The sequence below is a fragment of the Paroedura picta genome, chromosome 6 (genome assembly GCF_049243985.1).
Source record: "Paroedura picta isolate Pp20150507F chromosome 6, Ppicta_v3.0, whole genome shotgun sequence".
Taxonomy (NCBI): Eukaryota; Metazoa; Chordata; class Lepidosauria; order Squamata; family Gekkonidae; genus Paroedura; species Paroedura picta.
The window spans coordinates 98141410-98168043 of NC_135374.1; the positions used below are offsets into that span (position 1 = coordinate 98141410).

The 26634-nt window shown below is 43.7% G+C and overlaps 1 protein-coding gene across 5 annotated transcripts in view; it reads left to right on the forward strand.

Moving 5' to 3' along the window:
- Positions 1–26634, forward strand: part of TMTC4 (transmembrane O-mannosyltransferase targeting cadherins 4) — a 76857-nt gene that overhangs the window by 31467 nt on the left and 18756 nt on the right. For all 5 annotated transcript variants that reach the window (XM_077343805.1, XM_077343804.1, XM_077343807.1 and 2 more), the window contains exons 3-9: positions 4164–4279; positions 5487–5703; positions 7457–7544; positions 13151–13248; positions 14718–14810; positions 19066–19227; positions 20837–21039. In XM_077343805.1, the coding sequence (XP_077199920.1) occupies positions 4164–4279; positions 5487–5703; positions 7457–7544; positions 13151–13248; positions 14718–14810; positions 19066–19227; positions 20837–21039 (977 nt within the window). The remainder of the gene's footprint in view (positions 1–4163; positions 4280–5486; positions 5704–7456; positions 7545–13150; positions 13249–14717; positions 14811–19065; positions 19228–20836; positions 21040–26634) is intronic.

The window sequence follows — 26634 nt, forward strand, 5'->3', positions numbered from 1 at the left end:
TTTATGATTAGGTAGTCCCCAGGGCAGTCACGATGTTGCAGCCATTACCTATTTTTCACATTAAAGAAAGGCCTACAGGTTATACAGTATTGGGCAGCCTCTGAGCTAGGGAAGCTTTCAGACTGAAGAGACAGGAGACATGGCTACTTGGCAGCTCCATTCTAGTAATTCATTAGGCAAGAACTGACAGCTTCAGAGTTCATGGGCACCTTTCCATTTGTTTTAAAGCAAACAGCAAACTTTGAGAAACTTTAATTATAAATCTGGAAAACTGGAATGGGGCTTTGCTTTAGCCAGGGTGCTTTTTTGTTCCCCTTCCCTTGGCATTGGAGACTTGGGTCAAATGAAGTGCTGAATGCATGTTTTCTTAAGAGCCAGTATGGTGTAGTGGTTAGAGCTGGCTTTCTCAACCAGGGTTTCGTGAAACCCAAGGGTTTCTTGATGGTCCTGGAAGGGTTTCCTGAATGGGGGGGAGTTCATTAATTTTTATATGTATTTTAAATTTATTAAACATTTACCATGTGATATGACCAGATATGCCCATGTTAAGCCCCCCATGGCCAATGATGGGCCTGGAGGGAGTAGGAAGGGAAGGGAAGGGGCCCAGGGTGGGCATGTATACAGCTATGCTTCCCAACCATATTCTGCACGATTGCACTGCTTCTGGGGTTTCTTAAAACTGAGGAATATTTCAGGGATTTCTCAATGGTAAAAAAAAGTTGGGAAAAGTTGGGTTAGAATGTTAGATCATATCCTGGAGATGCAGATGTAAATCCGTACTCTGCCATAGCAGCTTCCTGGATGAGCTGGGAATAGTCATGCAGTGTCAGCTTAATGTACCTCACAGGGTTGTTGTGAGGGTAAAACACAGGAGAGGAGGACAATGTAAGCTGCTTGGGGCCCCCACTGTGCAGAAACATAGTGTATAATGAAGCAGAAAAAAAAATATATATATATATCCCCATGTTGCAGAACGTCATGATCATGTCTTTTGTACATGAAAGTGATTTGAGTCTTTCTCCATATTCCCTTTCACCTGCCTACTTCTTTCAGTCATGGCTCTTGTGCAAGGGGACCATACCAACATTCACAGTTCCTGGATGTTGTCCCATGTTCCCTTTCAAAAGAAACTGCATAGGAACAATAGTCATCTGACAAATCTGATCAAGACCTGTTGGCAAATGCTTGTTGTCCAACTTGGAAGGCTTGGCTGGATGGTGTTGGGAGTTGCAGAAAAAAACTCTCCATACAGCTGACTCTATCATTCCTTTTAAAAACAACAGCAAAACAATACCTCAACCCCAGGGATCTATCTTAGCTGAAGTAGAGGTAGCTGTGATAGGAGTACAAAATGGAGTTCTTCCACCACGCCTTTGGTCAAGGCAGATGAACCAACTCCACCAGAGCCAGAGCCCCCCCCCCCTCCACAACCTGCACCCTGCAGATTAAGAAACGAATTTTGGTACGGCCATTAAGAGCACAGTTGTTAAGAGTGAAGTCACAACGTTCTACTGTGACATGTTGAATATTAAAGGTTGTATCATTAGAAATTGTTGTACGCTAGAAACTGTTGTCGGTTCAAAATCATGACGTTTCTTGTATTGTATCTCTAACTTCAACGTAAACCACCTTGAGCTCAAATAGGAGGGGCAGTGTATAAATATAATAAAATATAATACAATAAATAAAATAAACCTGTTGGGCCAGCTGAAGTTGGCATTGGGTATTATATGAAGATACATGGTACCATAGGCAGAGTGCATATGAAGCTTCCTTCTACTGAATGAGATTATTGGGTCTGTCCAGCACAGTGTGGCCTACTCCAACTGTGAGCAGTGCTCATTCCCATCCTTCTGGCTTGCCATCCTTTCAGGCGGTGATCAGGGGAGATTGAAGCACACGCAAAGGCCATTGAGATGTGATCCTTCCAGATTGAACTGCAGTTTTTCAGTGGATGCCCACTGTCCTTGTGCTTTCACAGAGGTGTCGACTGAATGTTTGTTCTCCTCAGCCTCTATTCATCTTAGTCTAGAGCAGGGGTAGTCAAACTGCAGCCCTCCAGATGTCCATGGATTCCCAGAAGCCCCTGCCAAAAATTGATCCTTCCCATGCTCCACTTCCGCAGGCTGTGACAATTAATCAGTGATATAACCCAACTTCTAACAAAAAGTCAAACAATTCATAAACAGGGAGGGAAGGTGGGTTTTGCGTCTTTGGGCGCCCTGAAGGGGGTAAAGAGGCCAGGCAATGTCAGGCCATCCGTTTAACTGACGCCCAGTTCAGCCACACCCCCTGTTGCCATGCCAACACACATACTGCTCAGAGAATGCCAGGGCTGGGCAATCTCTCCAACCAGCCAGGTCCCTGTCGGCGTTCCTCCCCCGCAGCAGCAATGGCCCCCTTAGATAAGTCTTGGGGGCTTTTTGCCTTGCAGGGGGATATTGACCGCCTAATGAGGACACTGACAACCATAATTTTGGCATAAAATATTTGGCCACAGCCTTTATTCAACATTGAGCGTGGCAAGCATGGGAAGAGAATCATGCCATCTTGTGGTTACCCTACCACAAGGAAGCCCACCACAGCCTGCCCCTCAACGGGTTGCCTTGGCTATCCAGCCCCAAAACCCAGACATAATGGCAGGCTGAAACAGGGGGGGGGAGGCACCATGGAGTGACCCCTCTGGGCACCAGCCTCTGTTGGGTTCTCCTGCCCCCCAGAAATGCTAGCCTTCAATCAGGCTCTGCATCCACACAGCCCTTTAAAGGGCCCCCCAAATCTGGCAGGGGCTTCTGGGAATTGTGGTCCATGGACATCTGGAGGGCCGCAGTTTGACTACCCCTGGTCTAGAGCCTGAACACAATAGGGTCAGCCTATAACATTGTTTTAGATGTCATCTGTAATATTTACACAGCACTTGCTGTAAGGGGGGAAAAATGGAAATGAAAAACCTGCAGTCCTGATGTCTAAAATACAATAAAAACTGAGGACCATACACTATATAAATATAATTATGCGCCCCCCGAGCCCGCCTTGAATAACTCTTTGTTGGTCTTAAAGGTGCTACTGGACTCTGATTTTATTGTGCTACTTCAGACCAACACAGCTACTCATTTGAATCTATATAAATATAGTGTGTTGTAATGTTTAAGTCACATCTCTCCACATTAAAGATCCTGTGATGATGTTTCCCCTTGTGCTTCTAGCCACTGCTGGTTTTTTTATGCTAAGGGTGCCTACTTCCTCTCCTGCTGATCCATGTATCACAGGGATCCTTCGTGTGAAAAGGATCTTGGGAAAAAATATTTTGCTCATATACAATTTGTCAAATTTCTCCAAAATTTGGAAATTATTTATTATGATGATAAAACTGACTTATATACATATTGTCTTGAATATTTGAACACATTCCGAACAACATGTAGGTAATAATTTTTTTTCTGAGTCTGTTATAATGACACGCCATCAGTATTCTGTTATAACTTACACTGTTGTATAAATAATTTGAAAATCAAAGTTAAGGAAATAAATGTCAGTAGGAAACCAATTTAACTCTTTATCTTCCAATAATAGGCAAAATTCTTGTGAACTGGAAAGTCTGAGAAACAGGACCAGATCTGGATTTAGCGACAAGCTATGGAAGCTCTGGTATAGTGTAGGGGTGACTAAATTATAGTTTTCCAGATGTCCCTGGACTACAATTCCCATGAGCCCCTGGTATAGTGCCTCAGGTTATACAGAATGGCTAGATACAAAAGTAGACTAAAAATTACTAAATTAGCGCATTTTTGATTATTCTGAAGCCTGAAACTATGTAAAAGGACCCAGAGTATGTCTTAATGTGGCCCTATCAAACCACAAGACCCCACACTCTCATCAAATAAATTAAGCCTAAAAGAACGCCGTGTAGTATCTGCATTCTTAGTTTTCTATATATAAATGACAGATTTTTCTTCACAAACATTCTAAACATTCTTCAAAAGGGCAAAAACAGGGAGTCTCTGAAGAAAATGAGACTGCTAATGGAAATGATAGGTAGGAATAACAAACATTATGGTGAGAAATATCTTTTTACAGAATGGCTCTCTTGGTTACCTGGACCAGAGTCAAGGGTTTTGGTCATGAGGATGATGATGATGTTACGAACATTGTGTTTGTTGCAGGACCTCAGGGCAGAAACTCCTCTTGGTGATCTATGGCATCATGACTTCTGGGGCAGCAAACTCAGTAGCAATACCAGCCACAAATCATATCGGCCGCTTACTGTATTAACGTTCAGGTAAGACATTGTGGGCCATGCTTAAGACGGCTTTTCTTTTGTTTAAGAGCACATGAGCCGCTACGAGCCTCCGCGGGAGTGGTGGGATGAATGAATGAATGAATGAATGAATGAATGAATGAATGAATGAGCTTTAAAAAGGAAGACAGATTTATTGAGGGACTGCCTTTGTTGTGAGTGGGTGTTTATAAGCCATGGAATGAGGTTCCTGTAAGCAGACCCACACAACCGTGCATACTTCTGAGGGATCACACAATTGTCCACACGTTCCTTAAACAGAGTATCTTTTCATGCTTTCTCCCTGTTGTTGCAGACAGCAGGAGTGTTGCATTAATGTCCAAAGTTGCTGTGATTTCCTGTTGGGTTGGGGAGGCACCAGAAATGCAGCAAGCTTGCTCTGAGGAGATACAAGTCACAGATCTCCATGCTTCTCACTCTCTTTCTGTCTCCCCTGCATACCTTTTTAATGCCGCCTCACTCACGACAGATCTGTCTCTTTTGACAGACTCTGGAAGTTCACTGAAAAAGAGTAACCTCATCAAGAAAAGAAAGGAAAATCTTATGAAAAGAAGGGCAATTTTGGAGGGAAAAAATGAACCTGCTGGCATGAAGTAGTGATTTGATAAATTATCATTTGGGCTGGAGATATGAACTCAAGGGAGTTGTTGCTCCTCGGTCAATAGCCCATGCCTCTCTTGTCAGAGTCTCTCAATCTTACCATCTCCTTCTAGATGCATAAGGTTCTTTATGAGTGACCTTCCTACATGCCCAGTTGAGCACTAAAATGTCAAACTGGAAAACAGGGCAGGATTTTCTGAGAACAGCAGGGACCAAGGAGTATGCAGGATGGAGAGATCGCTGCAGGATAATATTGGGGGAGGGATTACGGTAATAGTAGTTCATCCAGGTTGGGCATGCGCACTTCCTTGCAAGGACCCTTCCTGCCTAGCCATAGGACCTCCATCTTTGAAGGATTGAGCTTCAGATGACTCTGCTGGAGTCATTTTGTCACTGCTTCCAGGCAGCTGGCTAATGCTTTTGGGGGGGGGATCAGGGCGGTCATCCATCAGGAAGAAGAGCCGGGTGTCGTCTGCATATTGATGACTTTAAACAAACCAACCCTTGTCTACGTAATATAAATGCTTACCTTAATTTCTAATTAAAGGTGTTTGATTGATTGAAGGTGTTTTTTCCCCCTCTGGTATAGGATTAATTATTTTTTAGCTGGAGGTTTCCACCCGTTGGGCTTTCATGTCATCAATATAATACTTCATTGTGTTATCTCCATCATAATCGTTGACGTCTTTTCGATATTGTTTGGTGGGCTGCAATACAACTGTAAAGGCAGAAGACTAAACGTAGTTCCCAAATCTTCCCTGCTGGCTGCTTTACTGTTTGCTGTTCATCCAGTTCACACTGAATGTGTAAGTATCTTATTGTTCAAGGATTAAGAAGCCACCTAGAAATGTTTGTGTCCCATTAACACTGCCTAATCTGCTCCTATCTGCCAGTACACCTTTTATACACAATCCAAGTCTTTATTTGTATATATGTGTATAATCATTGGATGACATTTGAAGTCTTTGTGTTGATGTAACACAGGGAAGGACATTTTGCTACTCAGTTATCCTTCTGAGATGAATTTAACCTGCCAATATGGAAAAGTCATTAGAATATCTGCTAAAATGTCTCTTACTCAACCTGTGCACAAACACACTTCCTCCTGTGCTAGTGAGAACAGATATTCTGCTCTCACTAGCCCAGGAAGATTTGACAGTCTCTTCCGTTAGGACAGAGGTAGCCGCTATAGCTGCTATCCATGAGAAAGTATGTTTTGCACAGGTGGTTTCCACCTGTTATTTTTAAGGGAACTGTCTAGTGCAGGGGTAGTCAACCTGTGATCCTCCAGATGTTCATGGACTACAATTCCCATGGGCCCCTGCCAGCAAATTCTGGCAGGGGCTCATGGGAATTGTAGTCCATGAACACCTGGAGGGCCACAGGTTGACTATCCCTGGTCTAGTGCCTTCCCTCCCAAGTTACATTGGTCTCAAACCCTATAGAAGAAGAATTGGTTCTTATATGCTGTTTTTCTCTTCCTGAAGGAGTCTCAAAGTGGCTTACAGTCGCCTTCCCTTTCCTCTCCCCACAACAGACACCCTGTGAGGTGGGTGAGGCTGAGAGAGCCCTGATATTACTGAAGAAGAGTTGGTTCTTATATGCTGCTTTTCTCTTCCTGAAGGAGTCTCAAAGACCGTTTATTCACTGGAAACTTCATTGCCCCAGTTCCCATGCAGGAGCACAAATCAGGGGCAGATGAAGCACACCGGGCCAAATGCTCCCTTGTGTGGGTGCAGGAAGAGGAGGGGCAACCTGGGAGCAGTTGGCATTACTAGAATCCCCATATTCAAGAGCCAAAGGCCGATATATATTTATTATTCAATAGAGGTTGAATTTCACAATTTGGACATTCATAACATTCACATTCAAAAGTGAGGACAACCATTGAGAAAGATTATTATTTGAAAACGGGACATATCTAGATAATGTTCTGTTTGGGTCCTATACAAGAATAAGCAAGAATGAAGAACCTTTTATTTCATTTATTCGGTATAATAATTTTACTACCTATATAGTAGCCTTGGGATAGGTTTTTCTCTTGTATTGCATGTGGAGGGGAAGCAGGGGATTAAACCCAGCTCACCATATTAGAAGTTGGTGCTCCTAACCACTGCACCAAGCTGGCTCTGAAACGACATTTTTTTTTTGCACTGGGGGTCCTATTTCATTCTTTATCTGTACATAATGAACTTAAATTATATAGTTTCACAGATTCTTTAGGTATAATTTGGCTGTGTTTTGGCTTCTGATAAGGTGATTACTCTGCATTCTTCCTGCTTATGATGTTGACACTCCTGCCAAGAATAAGCCCGCTTTCCCATTGATTTTTATAGGAATTATTTAAAAATACATAGGTAAATATCTCCTGCTGAAAGCACTTGGACTGTATAACTCGCCTAGATTGGACTGTGCCCAAGTGCACAAATCCCTTGTTGATAGAAACGGATGACAGAACAATACAGTGTTCTAAAAGGAATGGCTTCTTGGTGCATCTTGGTTTTAAGGAAATCTTTTATTTCAGTACTTAAACGTTGATTCTTTTTTTTCTTTTTCAAGATTGCAGGGATTGTTGGCAGAGCAGATCTGCTGTGTGCCCTGTTCTTTCTGCTGTCATTTCTTGGCTATTGCAGAGCACTGAAAGAGAGTAAGTATGATTTCTGAAGAGAGCTATCTATTATACCAGTGGTACTTTTTATCACTGGGGACCGGTCAACGCTTGACAATTTTACTGAGGCCCGAGAGGGGGGTAGTCTTTTGCCGATGGATGTCACCACCGCCGCCACCTGAGCCCCTGCTCCACTTGCTTTCCCAACGGTGCCCCTGACTTCCCACTGCCCACTGGGGGGCGCTGCCAGCAGCAGCTGCGCAGTGCCACGCCGAGGGGGAGTCCCAGCCATGGCGGCCACTGGAGAACACCAAAGGTGAGCCGGCGGCAGAGTGGCAGGGCAGCCCCCGAGGCAGCAGCCGGGGAGAAGGACGAGAAGGAGCTGCGGCCCGGTACTGATTGATCTACAGACTGGTACCAGTCTGAGGACCAGGGGTTGGGGACAGCTGTATTAGACCATAAAAGTTAAAATGTTCTCTAAAATATGGCATTGGACAAAATAGAGAACTTTGTGCCTCCAACTTCTGGAATGTTCTTGGTTATTCCTCTTGCATATCATTTTCTTTATCTCATGTCAAAGGTGGCATTTCATTGGCAACCAGATTTTTTCCCCTGTGGCTCGGCCACTGCTTTTCTAGGTGGAAGAATCATGGAGATTTTGTATTATCTGCTATTGTTCACACTGGATCTGCTTACCTTTCTGTTGTTTCTGGCTCAGTTTCCCTTCTCCTCCATGGTGCCTGTGTTGCCTCCTCCTTGTCTTCACTTCTCCAGCTTGGCGTAGTGGTTAGGAGCGCGGACTTCTAATCTGGTGAGCTAGGTTCGATTCTGTGCTCCCCCACATGCAGCCAGCTGGGTGACCTTGGGCTCCCCACAGCACTGATAAAGCTGTTCTGACTGAGCAGTGATATCAGGGCTCTCTCAGCCTCACCCACCTCACAGGCTGCCTGTTGTGGGGAGAGGAAAGGGAAGGCAACTGTAAGCCACTTTGAGCCTCCTTCGGTTAGAGAAAAGCGGCATATAGGAACCAACTCTTATTCCTCTTCCTCCTCCTCCTTTTAGTGATGCTGTTGATCAATGCCACTGCCTCTGTGCTGGCCACCATTTTGATTTTCTACTTCCAGAATGTCGCCTGAACTTAATTTCCTCCACAATGTCTTCATTTGCTCTGACATCACTCTTCATGTTCTTTAGCTGAGGAAGAAGGGTTTACTATCAGAATGATTTTTAATAGATTGGATTTCCCTGCAAACCTGGAGGTTCCCAGGGTTGTGTGAATGTGGTTTGGCTTGGATTGTAAACCTCTTCAGGAACCCGTGTTTAGGTGTGATGCAAATTTAATAGGTCATAAATATTTGCAGCATTGTGTGTGCATGAGGGCTCTCATCGTACTACACAGAGAAGCGTTCTATATTTATCTATATGTAAAGCAGTCCCAAGAGATTAAAAAATCTGGGTTAGAAGAAATTGATAGCAATTTGTTGAAAAGCCACACGAGAGCTAATAAATAATAGACTGGAAGGAGCTCTCTGCATCCTTTACCGTTCAATATTTATCATCCCTCTTTTACGGTTAGTAAGAGGCACTAAAGAGGGTTTAGGTTTGGTAGCCCACAAAAAATGTCAGCTGTGTAGGAGGATGGCAATGTTATTTTGAAATTTCATCTAACATCCCTGTTTTTATACTGTTGCCATTTACTTCTGTTGCCTCATCATGCCAAATTTTATGTCCCTTGTAAATTTCATTAATTTAGTCACGCTTCCACTTGTGAAATGAGATCTTAATACCTTTCAAACATTTAATCGTTAGCATCCTTTTAGAGGGTGTGTTTCATATGAGCCTTTATTACATTGCATTACACAAATTGATGCAAAAAAAAAATGTGGGGGGAGGGCACTGAAATGCAAAATGTCCTCTGCACATGTAGGGTCACTGGTGTCTTCTACATAAGTAGGGTCCATGTTAGCAGGCTAATTATTTTTGAGTCAGACAGCCTGGTAAATATCTGGGTTCCAGTTTGGCAAACTATTTTGATTAGGAAGGAAAAATGAAATAGAGGAACAAGGCTTACAAGAAAAAAGCCTAGAAAGTAAAAATGGATTGGAAAGCGAAAAAAATGAACCAATATTGTAATACAGTGCTCCATTGGATGTTGCCTGATTGGAGTGAATGGAGACTCCAAGGGGAAATAAAGGATGAAAAGAAACATATGTACCTTGAACCCACACTTGGCCCTATACAGATGACACCTGAAGCTGAATCAGGTCATTGGTCCATCAGTTTATACTGAATCAAATCATTGGTCCATAGAGTCCAATGTTATCTACTCAGACTGGCAGTAGCTCTCCAGGATCTAGGGTGGAGGTCTTTCACATCACCTATTACCAGATTCTTTAATTGGAGATACTGGGGATTGAACCTGGGATCTTCTGCATGCCAAGCAGATACACTGCCACAGGGCCATGGTCCCTCCTTAACTGGAAATGGTGTTAGTGTGGTCCAGGGAAGAAGAGATAGGAAGCTAATCTGGGACACAGAAATCCAAACTTGAAACCAACTAAGAAGTTGGGGAGGGGGGGGCAAAATGAGGGTTGAGTACAAAGCATGAGGGTCAGGGAAGAAGCCAGCTACAAGTTTTGGGAAGCAGGCTTTGCTGCAAAAGCAACTACAGGCTGGTTAAGATGTCCTTTTTAAGGGCTTTCCTCCAGAAATATTATTTTAGTCTCGTACAGATTTATAAAGATTCCTTGAATCACTCTATTGACAAAAGTTCGTACATAAATTGGTTCAGATGTCTTTAATCAGGAGACAAATCCAACATATGTATTAAACCTGACTGTACTGCAGACACTGCTCCCAAGTCACAGTCAACTTAATTATTAATTGATATAGTAAACCAGGTTACATGGAATTGACCTAGTCAGAAAGATTCGCATCTGGATGTTTAACCGAGGCGGCAGTTCTAATAGATCTCCGTCCCAAAACAGCTTCACTGGATGACCTCACAATGTGGAGTTTAATCTACTTCTGTGAACTAAATTCTCTTATGTAAAATGACAGAAAACACTTGTGGGCATTTAGCTTTTGGAACGAGAATAAAATGCTTGCTAAAAGTCTTTGGCATGCACTAAACTTGTGACCATCTGGTGGGGGTGGCAGTGTGTCTTCCCACAATATGGTGTACCACTTTAAACTAGATTCAGGTGCCAACCAGAAGCACATTCCATTCTCTGTCAAGTAACCGTGGCGGGAAACGCGCCGTAGTCACAAAGAGTGTACTTCGTTAAACTGATTAACACACTTGGCCTGTGTGTGGGGTTTTTTGTATTTTTGTTTTAGTAATTGGCATGCATTTGTTGCTTTACGTTATCAGAGTCAATTGATTGGGACTCAAAAGCTAAATTGATTATTTGATATTGCTAGAATGTGTATTCAGTTTTTATAACTTCACATGATACCTTGTCGGGGAGGGGGGGGAAACTGAATGTTTGTGCTCAGAAGTTGTTGCTTTTTTTATTATGGGAAGTCTGTCTTATTAAATCTTGAGCGCATAAGGAAAGCAAGCTTTTTCAGTGTCCCACTTTTTCATGGATTTATGATGCACTTCAGAATAAAGAGGAAGAATTGCTGGAAGACTCTTAATTCCAAAGAGTTATAGCATCTTAGATTTGGAAGGGTTATCCAGGGTCATCTAGTCCAACCCTCTGCAGAATGCAGGAAATGACTGCAAAAGCCAAGCACCTACACAATCTCTTCTGTCCACCCACTTTCAATCTTCCTAAGAAGAAGAAATGCTGTTAAATTTTGTGGTAGTAGAAAAGAGCAAGATTCCAATAGCATCTTAAAGACTTTAAAAAAAATGGTGGCAGGGCAGGGTATGAGTTTTTGTGAGTCGCTACACTTCTTCAGATACCTTCAGATAGTTCTTGTGGTTTTCTTCCATTAAAGTGCTTCTGTTTTAGATTGGGCTAAATCTGCTATAGGGATCAGCACCCCTATTTCAGATTCCTCAACACACACACACACACACACACGTCATCTTGATTTGGAAGCCATCATTGTTATGACTTTTCCTGGATCTGCTGGCAAATGCTCCTGAGGTAGATTGCAGATATCAAGGGGATTACAGCACTGAAAAAATCTATACACAAAAAGGAGGATCTGATTTATTGTGCATGCAAGCGCAAGCTAGAACAATAATAATACAATCTAAAATAAGCAACATTTTTGAAAAGATGAGTTCAGGTTCATCTACTTCAGCCTTTCTCAACTTTTGTACCATTGAGAAACCCCTTAAACAGGCTTTGAGAAACCCCAGAAGTGGCGCAATTGTGCAGAATGTGGTTGGGAAGCAGAGCTGTGTATACCCCCTCACAGGGCCCCTCTCCTTCCCACCCTCTCCTGGCAAATCACTGGCCATTTTGGGAGGGTTGGGTGTGTTGACATGGCAATATATGGTCATATCGCCCATTTAAAAATTTAACAAATTTAAAAAAATATATTAAAAATTAATTAACTCCCACCCATTGAGGAAACCCTTCTAGAGTTATTAAGAAACCCCCAGGGTATCACGAACCCCTGGTTGAGAAAGTCTGAGCTAAGGAATATAGGGCAGTCAAGGCAGGACTACATCTTTTCTTATTTTTGTTTTTTCTGCTACTACTCATCTCTGTCACATGGCTCTTAGTTTACTAAGGGCTAGACTAGACATAAGAGCCTCTTGTGGCGCAGAGTGGTAAGGCAACGAACGATATGCTGTCTGAAGCTGTCTGCCCATGAGGTTGAGAGTTCGATCCCAGCAGCCGGCTCAAGGTTGACTCAGCCTTCCATCCTTCCGAGGTCGGTGAAATGAGTACCCAGCTTGCTGGGGGGTAAACTGTCATGACTGGGGAAGGCACTGGCAAACCACCCCGTATTGAGTCTGTCATGAAAACGCTGGAGGGCGTCATTCCAAGGGTCAGACATGACTCGGTGCTTGCACAGGGGATACCTTTACCTTTTTTAGACTAGACATGGCATCCATTTTAGAGCTGAACTTGGACCATTTAGAATACCACAAAGAACACAGTGCCGTGAGGAGTGCACAGCTGTAGAAGGTTGTTTTTGGCACTTGAAAAGGTGAAATTAGTAGCATTTGGGGAGGGGATGGCTGGAATTTGGGCTGTTAAGGGTGAAGGGGAAAGAGCATAATAAATAAATAAGATAATGAAAAGGCTTTAGAGAATCGCCAACTATCACTGGTAAATACCCTGTTTTACGTGCATCCTTTTAGTTTATAAAGCTCTTCTTGAATGCTCCAATAGATCACGAAAGCAGTGTGTGAAATATTGTAATTACTTAACTTGCTCTGGACTCCTAAGCACTGTAGAACGCTAATTTACTAACAGAACTGGTTGTGGATCAATATTAGACAGTCACTTACCTAACAGAATGAAAATGCTGACACAAATCTCTCTTAATTGCAAATTTCAAGCCAGCAACATGCCACACCATAAACATTTCAACAGCGATTAGCAAAAAGAATACCCTCCCATTGAGATTTGTTATTTGTTCCCAATCGTTCCATCTCAAACTTGAGTTCTTTCTGTGTATACCTTCATGTACTGTTGGATAATTTTCTGTGTCCTTTTTTCTTGCACTGGTAGGTAAAGAAGGAACCCCTTTTTCTGTAGCATGGATCTTCCTGAGTGTTCTCCTAGGGGCTGTGGCTATGCTGTGCAAAGAACAAGGCATCACAATACTGGTAACAATTCATGTGTGACAATTCCAGATTTCCTAACTTTGTGCAGAATTAACAAGGGCGATCTCTTGAACTCACACATAAATTTTCTGTAGCTTTCCTTGTAGCTTGTTCAGGTTTCTCTACAGCAGTGATCTCCAGCCTTTTTATCACTGGGGACCGGTCAACGCTTGACAATTTTACTGAGGCCTGGGAGGGGGGGTAGTCTTTTGCCGAGGGACGTCGCCGTAGCCACCTGAGCCCCTGCTCTACCTGCTTTCCCGCCAGCGCCCCTGCTTTCCCGCTGACCGCTGGGGGGCGTTGCCAGCAGCAGTTGCGCAGTGCCACGCCGAGGGGGAGCCCCAGCCATGGCGGCTGCCGGAGACCACCAAAGATGAGCCAACGGCAGAGTAGCAGGGCAGCCCCTGAGGCAGCAGTCGGGGAGGAGGACGAGGAAGTGCTGCGGCCCGGTACCAACTGATCCACGGACGGGTACCAGTCCCTGAACTGGGAGTTGGGGACCATTGCTCTACAGAAATGGTGATAAACTTTCCTAAATTAAGCACAGAATTCCTAGCAAGCTTCCAGGTATTTTGAAGACCCCTTTTAAAAAAAATAATAATTTGCATCAGTTAAAGAATCCGGCTTCAAAAGGAGTGCTAATACTCATTTCATTGTGTGGCCTGTCAGCAGCTTTGCTGAGGAATGCCTGAAAGATTATAACCGTGCAATCTGTCAGCAAATCTGCAAAGGCTGTTTGAATGACACTTCATCATAAATTAGGCCAAGGCTTGTAGAAGCTGTTACTGTTTTTCTTGTATTCTTCCTTTGGAAATTTAATGACTTATGTAGTCCAGCCTGGTTTCAGCAAACTACACCCATATGTTACTCTGGAATCTAGCGAATAACTCTTCTCACCCCTGGAACACACACCAAAAATGTCTGATGGGTGCTCTGGTAAGCAGGTTGAATTTACAGGCCTTTTGAAAAGCTTAAAGGGCAGGTCCCACTGGATAGACAGATCTATGGAGTCTATGGCTACCTATGGGCTACATGGAAGTAGCTCCTGTGAATACATGAAATCTATTGAATCAGACCATTGGTCTGCCAAGGATAGTACTGGCTACTCAGACTGGCAGGAACTCTCTAGGTCTTAGGCAGAAGTCTTTAACATCACCTACTGCCTAGACCAGGGGTGGGCAAACTGTGGCCCTCCAGATGTCCATGGACTACAATTCCCATGGGCCCCTGCCAGTAAATGCTGGCCATAGTTTGCCCACCCCTGTTTGCCCACCCCTGGCTAAGACCTTTTGAACTGGTAGTGCCAGGAATTGAACTTGGGTCTTTCTGCAGGCTGAGCACATAAGTCTACCACTGAGCCATAACTCCTCTTTGATTGCAATATTTCTGCCTAATTCATACTGAGCCAATAGTCAGTATTAAAATATATACTTACCTGCTATTGTTGTCTCTGTTTAATCCTGTCTTTGTAGGGCTTAAATGCTCTGTTTGATGCCTTGGTGATTAATAAGCTCAATATTTTGGAAGTTGTACTGAAGATTCTACGGAAAGATAAGTCACTGGAGGTAATGTTGTTTAACTTCTGGTTCAAAAAGAATGCCCCATTAATTTGTGCTCTCCTAATGGTTAATGTCTAAATGTTATTTTTATTTATTTGTTTGTTTGTTTGTTTGGGATTTTTGTTTTCCGCCAATCCCGGAACCAAAAATTAACACCCCCCCCCAATAAAACCCCATTAAAATATCGGACAAGACATAAAAATTACAACATACAAATAAATAAAAAGAAGAAATGGCGGTATAGATTACTACCCATCTTCCCCGTAACGGCATCGAACTAATAGGGGAAATGATGAGAGGAGAGCCATAACCCTTGTCATGGATGCCACTGGCATACCGCTGTTTAGTGCCAGGAGGGGCCCAAATCAGATCTTCCGCTCAGACCCCAGCATCCATAAACCTGGTGGAAGAGCTCCGTCTTGCAGGCCCTGTGGAATGCAGAAAGTTTGCGCAGGTCCGGTAGCATTGTAACACTCTTGGACGTCTTTCCGGCAGCATGGAAGACAAGTGACAGTCTTTGAGGCTGAAGTGCATTTCCCCCAAAACATATTTCTGCCCTAAGCCCAGCATGCTTCAACCCAACAAACACTTTGGCTGGTAGACTAAAAATGGAAAATGGACACCGCTTTTTCATTTCTGTCCCTTCACAAAAAATTGGCTCCCAGAGTGTCTTATTTGAATGGAAGCTGTCAGTCCAGAATCTCCAAAGAAGAATCTCAGGGAAGCTGGATTCAGGTGTGATAGGATGTGGCGGTTGGATGGAGCAAGATGATTGGCTGCCCCTCATCCTCCCTCTGGCTTCCTCAGTGGCTGCCCTATGAGTGACTTATACCAAAGCTAGTTAACCACATGGTTTAAGAGCCCTGCCACTAGTTAATCCAATGTTTGAGAAGGCCTTGCTTCAAAATAACAGAATTAAAGAGAGCTGGTTTTTGGCACCCTGCTTTTTACTACCTGAAGGCGTTTCAGTGGGGCTTGCAATCACTTTCCCTTCCTCTCCCTGCAACAGCCACCCTGTGCGGTTAGGTGGGTCTGAGAGAACTGACTGGCCCAAAGTCACCCAGCTGGCTACGTGTGGAGGAGTGAGGAATCAAACTTGGTTCTCCAGATTAGAGGCCCCTGCTCTTAACCAGTGCACCAAGCTGGCTCTAATTACATCTGTCCTGATCTGCCTTTCTAATAGATCTGCATTAATGCTTCTCAGTTGTAAAAATGTCATGCAAATGAAGGGAGTCCTGGGGGGAATGCAATGACTGCAAGCTGGAACTTTCTGTACCCTGCCTTTGAAATAAATGGATAGATCAAGCTGGTTTTCAAACTTGATCTATGGCCTGCTTTTGTGTTTCTGTAGTGCTAATGCATGGCTGCCTGAACTTCTACACCTCCCTTGCTAGTTGACTTCCTTTCTTCCTATCACCTGTTGTTTCCTTGGGTCCCTGCCTTTCATGACACAGTATTCTACTTTCTTCAGCCATCACGCCAGCCTCCCTTCAAGACTAACACTCATCCTCTCACCCCCTTATTCAATCAAGAATATATAGCTCTCCTGTTGACCCTGCATTGATTTTCTCTTATGCTTGTTATCACTAGCGCACACACTCTCTGCGTCTCTGTCTTCTTCGCTTTTTATTTTCCTAGGGTCGCTGCTTATTTCTTTTCGTTGCCCTGCTTCTGGGACTTAGGTCCTTTGGGAACCGCTTCTTGCCACTCAGAATTCCACACTAAAGCTCTTTGTGTCCATAAGAATGTTAATTATATTGTGAATGGCCTTGAGAGCCGGTGTGCTACCGTTGGGTCCACAGGGGTATTCAGGCTTGGCTTCCATGGAAAATCTCTGCTGACATGAAAGCAAGTCTCTTTCACGCACACCCCCACTGCAGCCCACAAATTATCTTTGAAATGGTACTCCTGGGAGACCCACTGGAACCGTTGGGGGGATGTTTGAAATTCTATAGGACAAGGGTAGTCAACCTGTGGTCCTCCAGATGTCCATGGACTACAGTTCCCATGATCCCCTGCCAGTGTTTGCTATAGGAGGAAGGAGGGAATCACTGAAAATCGGCTCCCCCCCCATTCTTTTAGTGGGACTTTTCTGCAAGGTGCATCCCTTAGTCTGAAAGAGTTCAACTTAATTTTCTAAAAAGTCTAGGATAGGTTAAACTACTAATTTTAATTTCTTGTCTGAAAAAAAATGTGAAATGTGATTGCTTTATACTTGTTGACTGTCTCTATTATTGGGTGCGTATCAGTTTTAAAAGTGCAGATTATCAGATTTCTTTGCTGTTACACAACATAAAAATCGTACAGCTTGTCCATTATCTCTTATAGCATGCTGGCTATCAAAGGCAGTAAAACCCTAAGTGCTAAACATAAAATCGTGCTGCGAAGATTGCAAACATCTTTGTGGTGAGCCGTTCGTAATGTTAAAACTTAAAGATGGTTAAAACTAAGTTGCTCGATAAAATACCTGAACAATTAATTCAGATTTTTTTTTACACCTGACTTTTACTGTCTTTTATACACCTGACCAAAATGCTAATAAAACTTTCCATCATAAGCTGGCTTCTGCTATTTTACCCTTTACAACCATTCCTAAACTGATTACTTGTGAGTAAATCACAGTAATTTCACCAGGCCTTTCAAAGATGTATTCTATTAGTTACCATGGAGTCCACACAAGAAGGTACACAACCAACAGATAACTTCCTTGTAGCCCTAAAAATATAACAGGTCCATACTTCAAACTGTCCTTGGCATGAGGTTGAATTCCACCCCTTTCTAGTATGGCATGCTGGGAGGGCCAAACTGCTACATACAGGGGCTGATTAGCCAGTAAGGCCATTAGCTGTGGGTGCCTTACCTGGTGGGGCACTAAGATGGATGGGAGCAGCTAGGAGCCACTGGTACCCAGCCCACTTGAGGAGGATACCCCACTGTAAGCCAGTAGGCCCCACCTCATGGGAGTCTGTGCATCCCCCACAAGATGGGTGGGTGTATGGTGGGCCGAAGCTACAAACAGCCCACTGTCCACCTCTCCTCCAGGATTAATGGATGCTTTGTGAGCACCATGCAGTTGGTCATACCAGGTTTGATGCAGGATGTGTTGTTATTGTTTAAATGGCAGCTGTGACTTTTCTCAACATTTTGTTAGTGCATTACAACGCATCTACCAGTTTTTGGTTTTTTCTGCCCTGAACAGCATGTGAATCCTCCAGTAGAAGAGAGAACTGGGAGGAGAGGTGTTACAACCATTTAAAATACGTGCCCTCTTGGTCTAGCACGTCCTCATTCTGTCTTACCTTTGGGTGTCTGCCCCACATTGCGTTTTACCAAGGGAACTAGGTTTTGAAACTTTTATTTTTAATCACCTCATATCTGGGATTTCTTTCTCTTGGAGGACCTGACCCCTCTTGCATGACAGAAAATATGTGCGAGAGAGAGACAGAAAAAGAGGAACCTGGCCTTCTCTTCCCCATTTCTTCTCTGTCTGTCCTGTGCCACCTTTTGCCCCTGGCTCCCTCCTAAGTAGTAAGGCAAAGCAAGGTGTGGCAAAAGATGGGTAGAATTTCTCCTTTCACACTCAAATGTCATGAGTAAAATACATTTTTAGTACCTAGGCATAAATCCTAGAAAGTTCAGATAGGTGGGGAAAATCAATAGACAGCTTTAGGCTAAAAAAAAAATGGAAAAGAAATACAAAAAGTTATCTGGTTAATCCTATACTTAAGTCACTCAACATTTATTTCCTGGGAGTGGGTCCAAGACTGACCATCCTGACAGCCTGACTGGGGAATGAAGGAAGAAGCTGTCTGTTTTATCAGAGCCTTGAAACCAAACACTAACCGTTTGATAGATTTTTCCAGCACCTTTTTAAAAAAGCATTGCAAATTAGGGGTGCAGGCAAAAAATGTTGCTCCGACACTACTCCTGTGCTATCACTTCAAAAGTCGGGATAACAGAGATTAAGGTGCCAGGGGAGGGAAACAGTAATGATCCATCCTAGCACTTGACAGCTTGGCCAAAAATGACAAATTGCAGTTGAAATTCCATTTCCTTTAGTTACCTCATGGGGGTCACCGTACGCCCTTTTTGCAATATCATTTTAGGATTTAATTTCCCCATCCCGGAAAATGAGGCTGTCTCATTCATTTATCTTTTCAAAGCAAGCAATACCATGTTTCTCCTACTTTTGTTTTCTCTTCATCCTTTCTGAGAGGGAAAAAAAAGTAAGTGCCTGGCGTACCTCCTCTCCTCTGCCTAGAGCCTGGTGGTGTTTCGAAAAGGACTTCTCTTCAGGACGAGTATTCTGCTCTGTGGAGGAGCCACCATGTTGTATGTACGCTGGCGCATCATGGGCACAGGGCCACCCGCTTTTACTGAAGTGGATAACCCAGCTTCGTTTGCAGATAATCTCTTTGCGAGGGTAAGTTCTAGGCTTCCTAGTTTTTGTGTGTTAAAGAACATGACTCTTTAGAAGGAACACCATTCACCCAGGCCCTCCCTGTCCCAAGATGCCCTCAGACCATAGTCTAGTTCCGGGAGAACTGAAGCACTTTATAACCAGAACTTTCGTTGCTGATATTCCGTTCAATCTGTTTTTAAATTGAATTTTAAATTTTAATTTTAATGAGTGGTTTTACCTTTTTAATGTGTTGTAGAGTTAAAATGATGTACACCCTGAGCCAGCTTGCTGGGAGGGCAGTATATAAATCAAGTAAATTAAACAAAACCAGAAGCAAATGCTTTGTATGCAAAAGGACCAAAGGCCAGGCTTGGGTAGAAGGGCTTGCAAAGCATTTCAGTCAGTTCGAACAGACAATACTGAGCTGGAGGACCAGAGGAAAGGTGTTAGGCAGCTTTACATGTCAAATATAGGTTTACTTGAGAGCCTCAAACTCTGAGTAGTTCAGATCATCCTGAGCTCACCAGAGCTTGAAAGGTCAACAGCCCTGGTTAGTACTTAGATGGGTGATGATTAAGGAAGACCAGTGTAGCTATGCAGGGGAAGGCAATGGCAAATCACCACTGCTTATCTGTTGCCTGGAAAGCCCCTTGAGGAGTTATCATTAGTTGGTTGCAACATGATGGCGTAGTAGTTGTAGTATTTAGGATTTGCTTTAGGATGCTTAGGGTTGATCCTGCGTTGAGCAGGGGGTTGGACTAGATGGCCTGTATGGCCCCATCCAACTCTATGATTCTATGATTTATAACTCTCAAATAATTACTTTTTTATTAACAAGCTTTGAAGCTTGGAATGATTACTCTGAATGGTGTGGGGGCAGCTGGGGAGTCCAGTCAAGAAAGGGGATGTGTTACAGTCAGTCTGGTGTATACTTGGGCTATAATCCATTGGGTTTCCCCACTATTGGTTGTGGAATGGTTTGTGTTTACCATTCTTTGGCTTCTGTAGCCAGCAAAGGGGTTGGTCCTGTGTGCCAACTTCTCTAGGCCAAAGCTGGAGACTAAAAGGTGGTGGTGGGGGGAAATCTCCTGGCTGCACAGGTCAGAACAGTCATTGATACAAAAGGTTCATGGAAGATCTAGAACTTTCAGATCATTTGAGGCTTTGATCACTGGGAAACATCATTCACATTGATGTTGAGCAGTGTTTAGTCAAGTAGACATTTGGATGGTATCCAAATTATTTATATATAATAGGAATCAACAGTACTAGTGTGTGCCTACGCACGCACACGCACATGGATAACAAGCCATATTCAGTTCAACTGTAGAGCATTAAAGTTAAGGCCAGGGGTAGTCAAACTGCGGCCCTCCAGATGTCCATGGGCTTCAATTCCCATGAGCCCCTGCCAGCGAATAGTAGTCCATGGACATCTGGAGGGCTGCAGTTTAACTACCCCTGGTTAAGGCATTTGATAAATGTCCTTTTTAGCAAAGGCTTAAACAAAACTCTGTGACTAGACAAAGTCGTTGGGAAATTTGAGTCTCTCTCCAACCCGCCCCCTCCCCCCCCCAACATCTACTTAATAATGTTCAATATGAAGTAAATGTTTGTTTTTCTTGACTGGCAGGCTATAAACTATAATTACTACTATTCCTTGAATGCATGGTTGCTACTGTGTCCCTGGTGGCTGTGTTTTGATTGGTCAATGGGCTGTGTGCCCCTTATTAAATCAGTCACTGACTGGAGAATAATTGCACTAGCCGTCCTTTGGTTCTGCCTAATTGCTCTGATGGGCCAAGCCTTGTGCTCCGAAGACAGCCAGAAGAGAAGGTAAGGGAGAGGGCTGAATTTCAAATTCTTCCCTGGGTGGCATGCATTATTTTCTTCGGCTTGGCACTGTTCTGTTTGTTTGGTATGGGGTTTGGGGAGTGTTTTTTGGGGGAGTTTTTTTTTTTTAACAAATCCTTGGAATCAATACCTTAGCAAATGCAGTGCAAATAAATATTTATAACCGTGACTTCATTCGCTTCCCAATTTGGTTCCATCATTTTTTACACTGACTACGGGGGAGACAAAAACTTGTAAAAAGGGAGGTATGGGTGGCTGCTTTATCTTCTTGAATTGGCATTTTGAGATCCTTAACTCTGTGGGGGGTAAAAAGTAATTTGTGGTCAGAATGAAGTGTAATTGATGTATGTTGTTTTCCTTCACCTCTCCCCCCCCCCCCAACAATGTTCCTTTTGTCAAAAAATAATAAAAGAACTTAAGAAAGAACTTGTGTGGGGGGGAAATGTAGTGATTCTGGCTGCTGATTAAAAAAATAAAGTGCTTGTCCTGGAGTGATTATTTTTTATCCAGTGATAGACACAGAGAAAATAATGGAGGGGGGAAAACCTGTTATTTTTCAGAAATGAAAGTTGCTGTAAGAATGCTGTGAGTGGTAAAGTGAACCTTCTGAGAATATATGACAGATGTCCTTCTGGTGTCGTTGACTAGATTACATAATACGTTAATCAAAGAATTACTTGTATTTGCTGTTTTAAACTTGCAGGTTTTTCAGACTGCAGAAGGGGAAAGTGCTCCATGCACATTTATTTCATTTGGTCCTTTCCTATTTAAAATTTTTGATCTCTCAGTGCTTTTTAAGTGTTCAGACATCTCATATGCATTATTTTAGTAATCTCACAAGAGTGCTCTAAGTAGGATTGCCCTATATTACTGGGGGGAGGGAAACAATGAGATTGTGCTCCTGTAGGTCACTGAGTCCCCCCCCCCAACAGTGTGGGGCAGACACAAAGTGAGAACTTACAGCTTTTCTAAGGCCACTTAGTGAGTTCACACTTAAGGTAACATCTGAACTCTAGTCTTCTTAGGTCACATGATTAACCGTGTCACTACATCTTTCGCTACACCGGTTCCCACCTCCTCCTTCTAAGGTGCTATTCTGTTGCTGGAACAACAGATTTTCAAAAGGAGCAACATTTTTGTTTGTGGAGGAGGAGAGGGCAAACATTGCTGATTTCCCTTTCCCTGTTAATTCAGTCTCCCATCTTGACCCCCCCCCCCCCACACACACACGCCGTTCCTGAGAGTTCACTGATCTGCAGGAGTACAGTTTCAGGGGGCACAGAATTGGGAGGAGAGAGGCGGAGAAATAGACCTGTATTAACATTTAGGGTAGTTAATCTTTCATCCCTGTTTAGTGTTGTTGAGATAGTCTCCAAGGAGTTAGATTTAGACTATATTTTCTATTAACTGACGGGAAGAAGGGATTTCTGCCAATTTTCCCCTTCTATAGACCACCAGAGAACCCCCTGTTCCCCAGAACGACATTTGGAGCAGCATTTAGAACTGCAGCAGAAGTGAGAGGAAGAAAGTTCTAATCTTTTGACAGAAGTGTCTTCCCTGAATGGAAAACTTAGCCTGCATCTAACCTATACTAAGCCATGGAGTAGAAAAATACCACAACAGCCTGGTGATATATTCCAGTGTGCTTATTTAGAGCTAGAACAGATTACTGTAGATATACTGCATGAGTGTTTGCTGAGATCTGGAATTTCAGGCTGGAAGGAGACCCTTTCTGTCCAGGGATATTTCCCATTGTACACACCAAGGGTTGACTCCAAGGAGACAGTATAAGAGCTCCAGTAAAAGAACTGGTATTTTTTTAACCTCCTGCTGCAGTCCATTCACTTCCCAAAAAACAGCATTGCACATACCTGTAACAGCTGTTCATCGAGTGGACTTCTGTGCAGGCACACATGGGAGTGCGATGACACGGGCCGGCCATGGAGAGGAGCTGACAATCTGTAGTAAATAATTTTACACTCCCAGGAGTGCAATCCTGCCCTTATAGAAAAGGCTGACTTCTTGCCCAAAAGTCATGTGACTTGGGAGGGGCTAGCACTCCTCCCTCAGTTCCCTTTGTGCTGTGAAGTAGCAAACATGAATAAGAAAAAACAGTCTACAGCAGGGAAGGGGGGGAGGGATGTGTACCTGCACAGAAGTCCATTTGATTAACAGCAGTTAAACTCTGTTTTCATCTTCGTGGATTCTGTGCAGTCCCACATGGGAATATAGCAAGATCACTCACCGAAGAGATGGGGATGGACTGGTCAGTGGAAGATCGACTGCAGCACAGCATTTCCCATAGCCATTTCCTTTCCAGAATCGACGTCCATAGCATAGTGTCGTACAAACGGAGCCACACTACAGATGTCCATCATCAGAACGCTGGAGGCAAGGGCTGCAGAAGAAGCTTGGGCCCTCATAGAGCGAGTGTGGACAGCCACCAGGCAGTCTTGGCCACAGTTCAAGTAAGCTAATCTAATAGCTGAGGCTACCCACCACCTCAATATGGTCTGTGTGGAAGCTGCCCTACCTTGGTGTGGGCCTCGGAAACAGACAAAGCGATTTCTATCTCTTCTGAACGATCTAGTCCTATCTAACCTCCTCTCAGCCCCGGATGAGGGAAGCGATACTCTCTGAGTATCCTGGAAACCACTTTGGAAAGGAATCCTACACTAGGCCTCAGAGTGAGTCTGACCTTGTGAATCTGCAAAAATGAAGGTTCATAGGAAAGGGCCGCCAGTTCACCCACCCTCCTGTCAGATGTCATAGGAACCAGAAAGGCTGTCGTATATGAAAGAAATGAAAAATCAGATAATGCCATAAGTTCAAATGGTTTATCTGCTTGAACAGCTAAAACCAAAGACAGGCTCCATTGTGGTGCAGGGTGTGGCACAGGTGTTAACAGATTGTTCAAACCTCTCATAAAACGTTTAACAAATGAGGCAGCAAATAGCAGCTCAGGACAGAAGAATTGGTACGCAGACAATGCCTCTAGGTGGATCTTAATAAAGGAATTAGCCAAACCCCTATCCTTGAGTGAAGGCAAGTATGTTAAAACCTGGTTGATATCCCAGGACTCAGGGTCTAATCCCTGGTCTTGAGCCGAGGCCATAAACTCCGCCCACTTTGACCTATATGACTGTTATGTCAAAGGCTTATGTGAAGTGGTGGTGGTTTGCCTAAGAGCCATGCTGTCAGATGGAGATGGGAAATATTGGGCCCCCACAGACAGGAGATCAGGAGAATACAGGAGGTGAAGGAATCTGTTCCTGGCCAGCTGAAAGAGAAGTGGGAGCCACATCTTCGGTTGTCAGTATGGAACAATCAGAATGCAATTTGCTTGTTCCACCTCTGTCTTCCCTAAAACTCTCTGAAGAACTCCGAAAGGAGGGAAGGCATAATAGAGATCCACGGTCCATGATAACTAAAAGGCATCCCATAAGGATTGGATCCACTCCTGCTCTTGAGCAAAATCGGGAGCATTGGGAATTTCCCATTGTAGCAAAGAGATTTGTGTGTGGAGAACCCCAGAACTCGAATATTGGCTCTAGGTAGCAGGAATCTAAAGACCACTTATGGTTGAATCGTACATTTTGTCTCAGGACATCAGCCAAAGTGTTTAGGGATCCTGCTATGTGGATCGCTGGCATGTCTACCTCATGGGCTTTTGCCCAGATCCACAAGTCAGTGACCTCCTTCAACAACCTTAGGGACTCTGTACCATCTGCAAAAGAAACAAGGGCATGTTTTACTGCTCTAATTTCCAACGTTAATATGTAAGGCAGCCTCTCTTGATGCCCAAGCCTCTGCTGCTGTGGTTGAGCCACAATGTGCCCCCCATCCTAGGAGAGATGCGACATCCATCACCGAAATCCCATCCTGATGACGTTTCTTCTCCCTGTGAGACTACTGAGATGTCGATTCCAAAGTAACGGAGCACAGAGGTGAGGGAGATTGATGGCGACCTGCTTTCGGGTGCGGCTGGCCTGGAGCCTCCTCAGATCTCTTCAAAGACTTCTTAGGCCTTAGAGGCAGTCCTCGTGGCAGCCAACTCAGCTGGGGCAGTACTAGATCCAGGCACTGACATGGAACTGACTGACGGGGATCTGGGGAGAAGGCCATCTGGTAGGTTTTCTTCATGAAGAGGATCCCAAGTCTGTTTCTCCCAAAGAGAAGCCTTCAGATGATTTGCTCTCGCCTCACTGGATTTAGGGGTAAATTGAAGGCAGAGGTAGTTTTATGCCCTTCACTGAGGCAAAGGAGACAAACCTCATGAGCCATCTTCGCTCCACAAGATGAATACTTTTCTTTTAAAAAGTGCCATATCTTTCTAAATTGAAGTCTTCCGGGCGAAAAAGTTTTCTCAGAAAAATTACCTCAGAATGAAAAACTGTCTCAGGTCATAGTTTTGTTCTCTGAACGGTGGCAGAAAGAGAACTGAGGGAGGAGTGCAGGCCCCTCCCAGGTCACGTGACTTTGGGGTGGGAAGTCATCCTTTTATGAAAGAGAGGGGCTGCACTCCTGGGAGTGTAAAATCATTTACTACAGCTTGTCAGCTCCTCTCTGTGGACAGCCTACTTCATTGCAATCCCATGAGTGCCTGCACAGAATCCATGAAGATGAACATTGTTTCCGCAAGATTAGGATGTTCATGAATACGCTGTAGGAATCTGCTATTGGATGGGGAAATTGCAAAATTGCCCCTTTGCTCCCCTTCCTACTGGCAACAGTGTTTTGTGCTAGCAGTAAGCGACCTTTGGATTCAACTCCAAGCATTTGCCTTCCCACAGAAAAGAGCAGGAAGACCATGCATGTTCAGGACACCACAAATGCAGTTCCAGGTGGCTTGCCATGTTAGTCCAGCATAGAAGAGCAAGATTCGAGTTCAGTAGCCCCTTAAAGGCTAACAAGATTTCCAGAATGTAAGCTTCCAAGAGTCAAAGCTTGCATAGTCAGATATCTGATGAGGGGAGCTTTGACTCTCTAAAGATTATACAATGGAAATCTTGTTGGTCTTTCACCTTTTACTCTCACACACATAAAGCTTGAGTCAATTATATCTGTAAATTAAAGTTATATGCTCTAAATTAAAGCTTATAGGTTGAGTCAGTTATGTCTTATTCTGTGGTGGTAAGTAAGACTAACATATAAAAAGCATGCAGACATGGTATTTATATATCCTCTTTTTAATGGCTTAGGGTCCTTCCAACATAAGGTGACCTGATTTTAACATTGGTAAAGCCATTGACCAGGGAGGTTCTTGATTAAAAATTTGGTCTATATGAAGCGACAAAAATTTTCATAGAATGCATAGAACATTAAAATAGTATTGTAGTATACATATTTTTACTTGCAACATAAAAACAATTTGCAAGGTGCCCCCAGATGTCCCTCCAAAAGTGGGACAATCTGTGGTCACCTTATTCCAACGTTACCTTTTAGTGGCATGATGGCTGCTTCTAAAATTGTTTGGCAACATTGAAAAATCAAGGTTGTGTGCATGGAGGCCGCGCCTTCCTAGGTACTTGAGCAAAACTGGTGTCGAAACGACTGCTGCATGAGCTCTTCTTTATG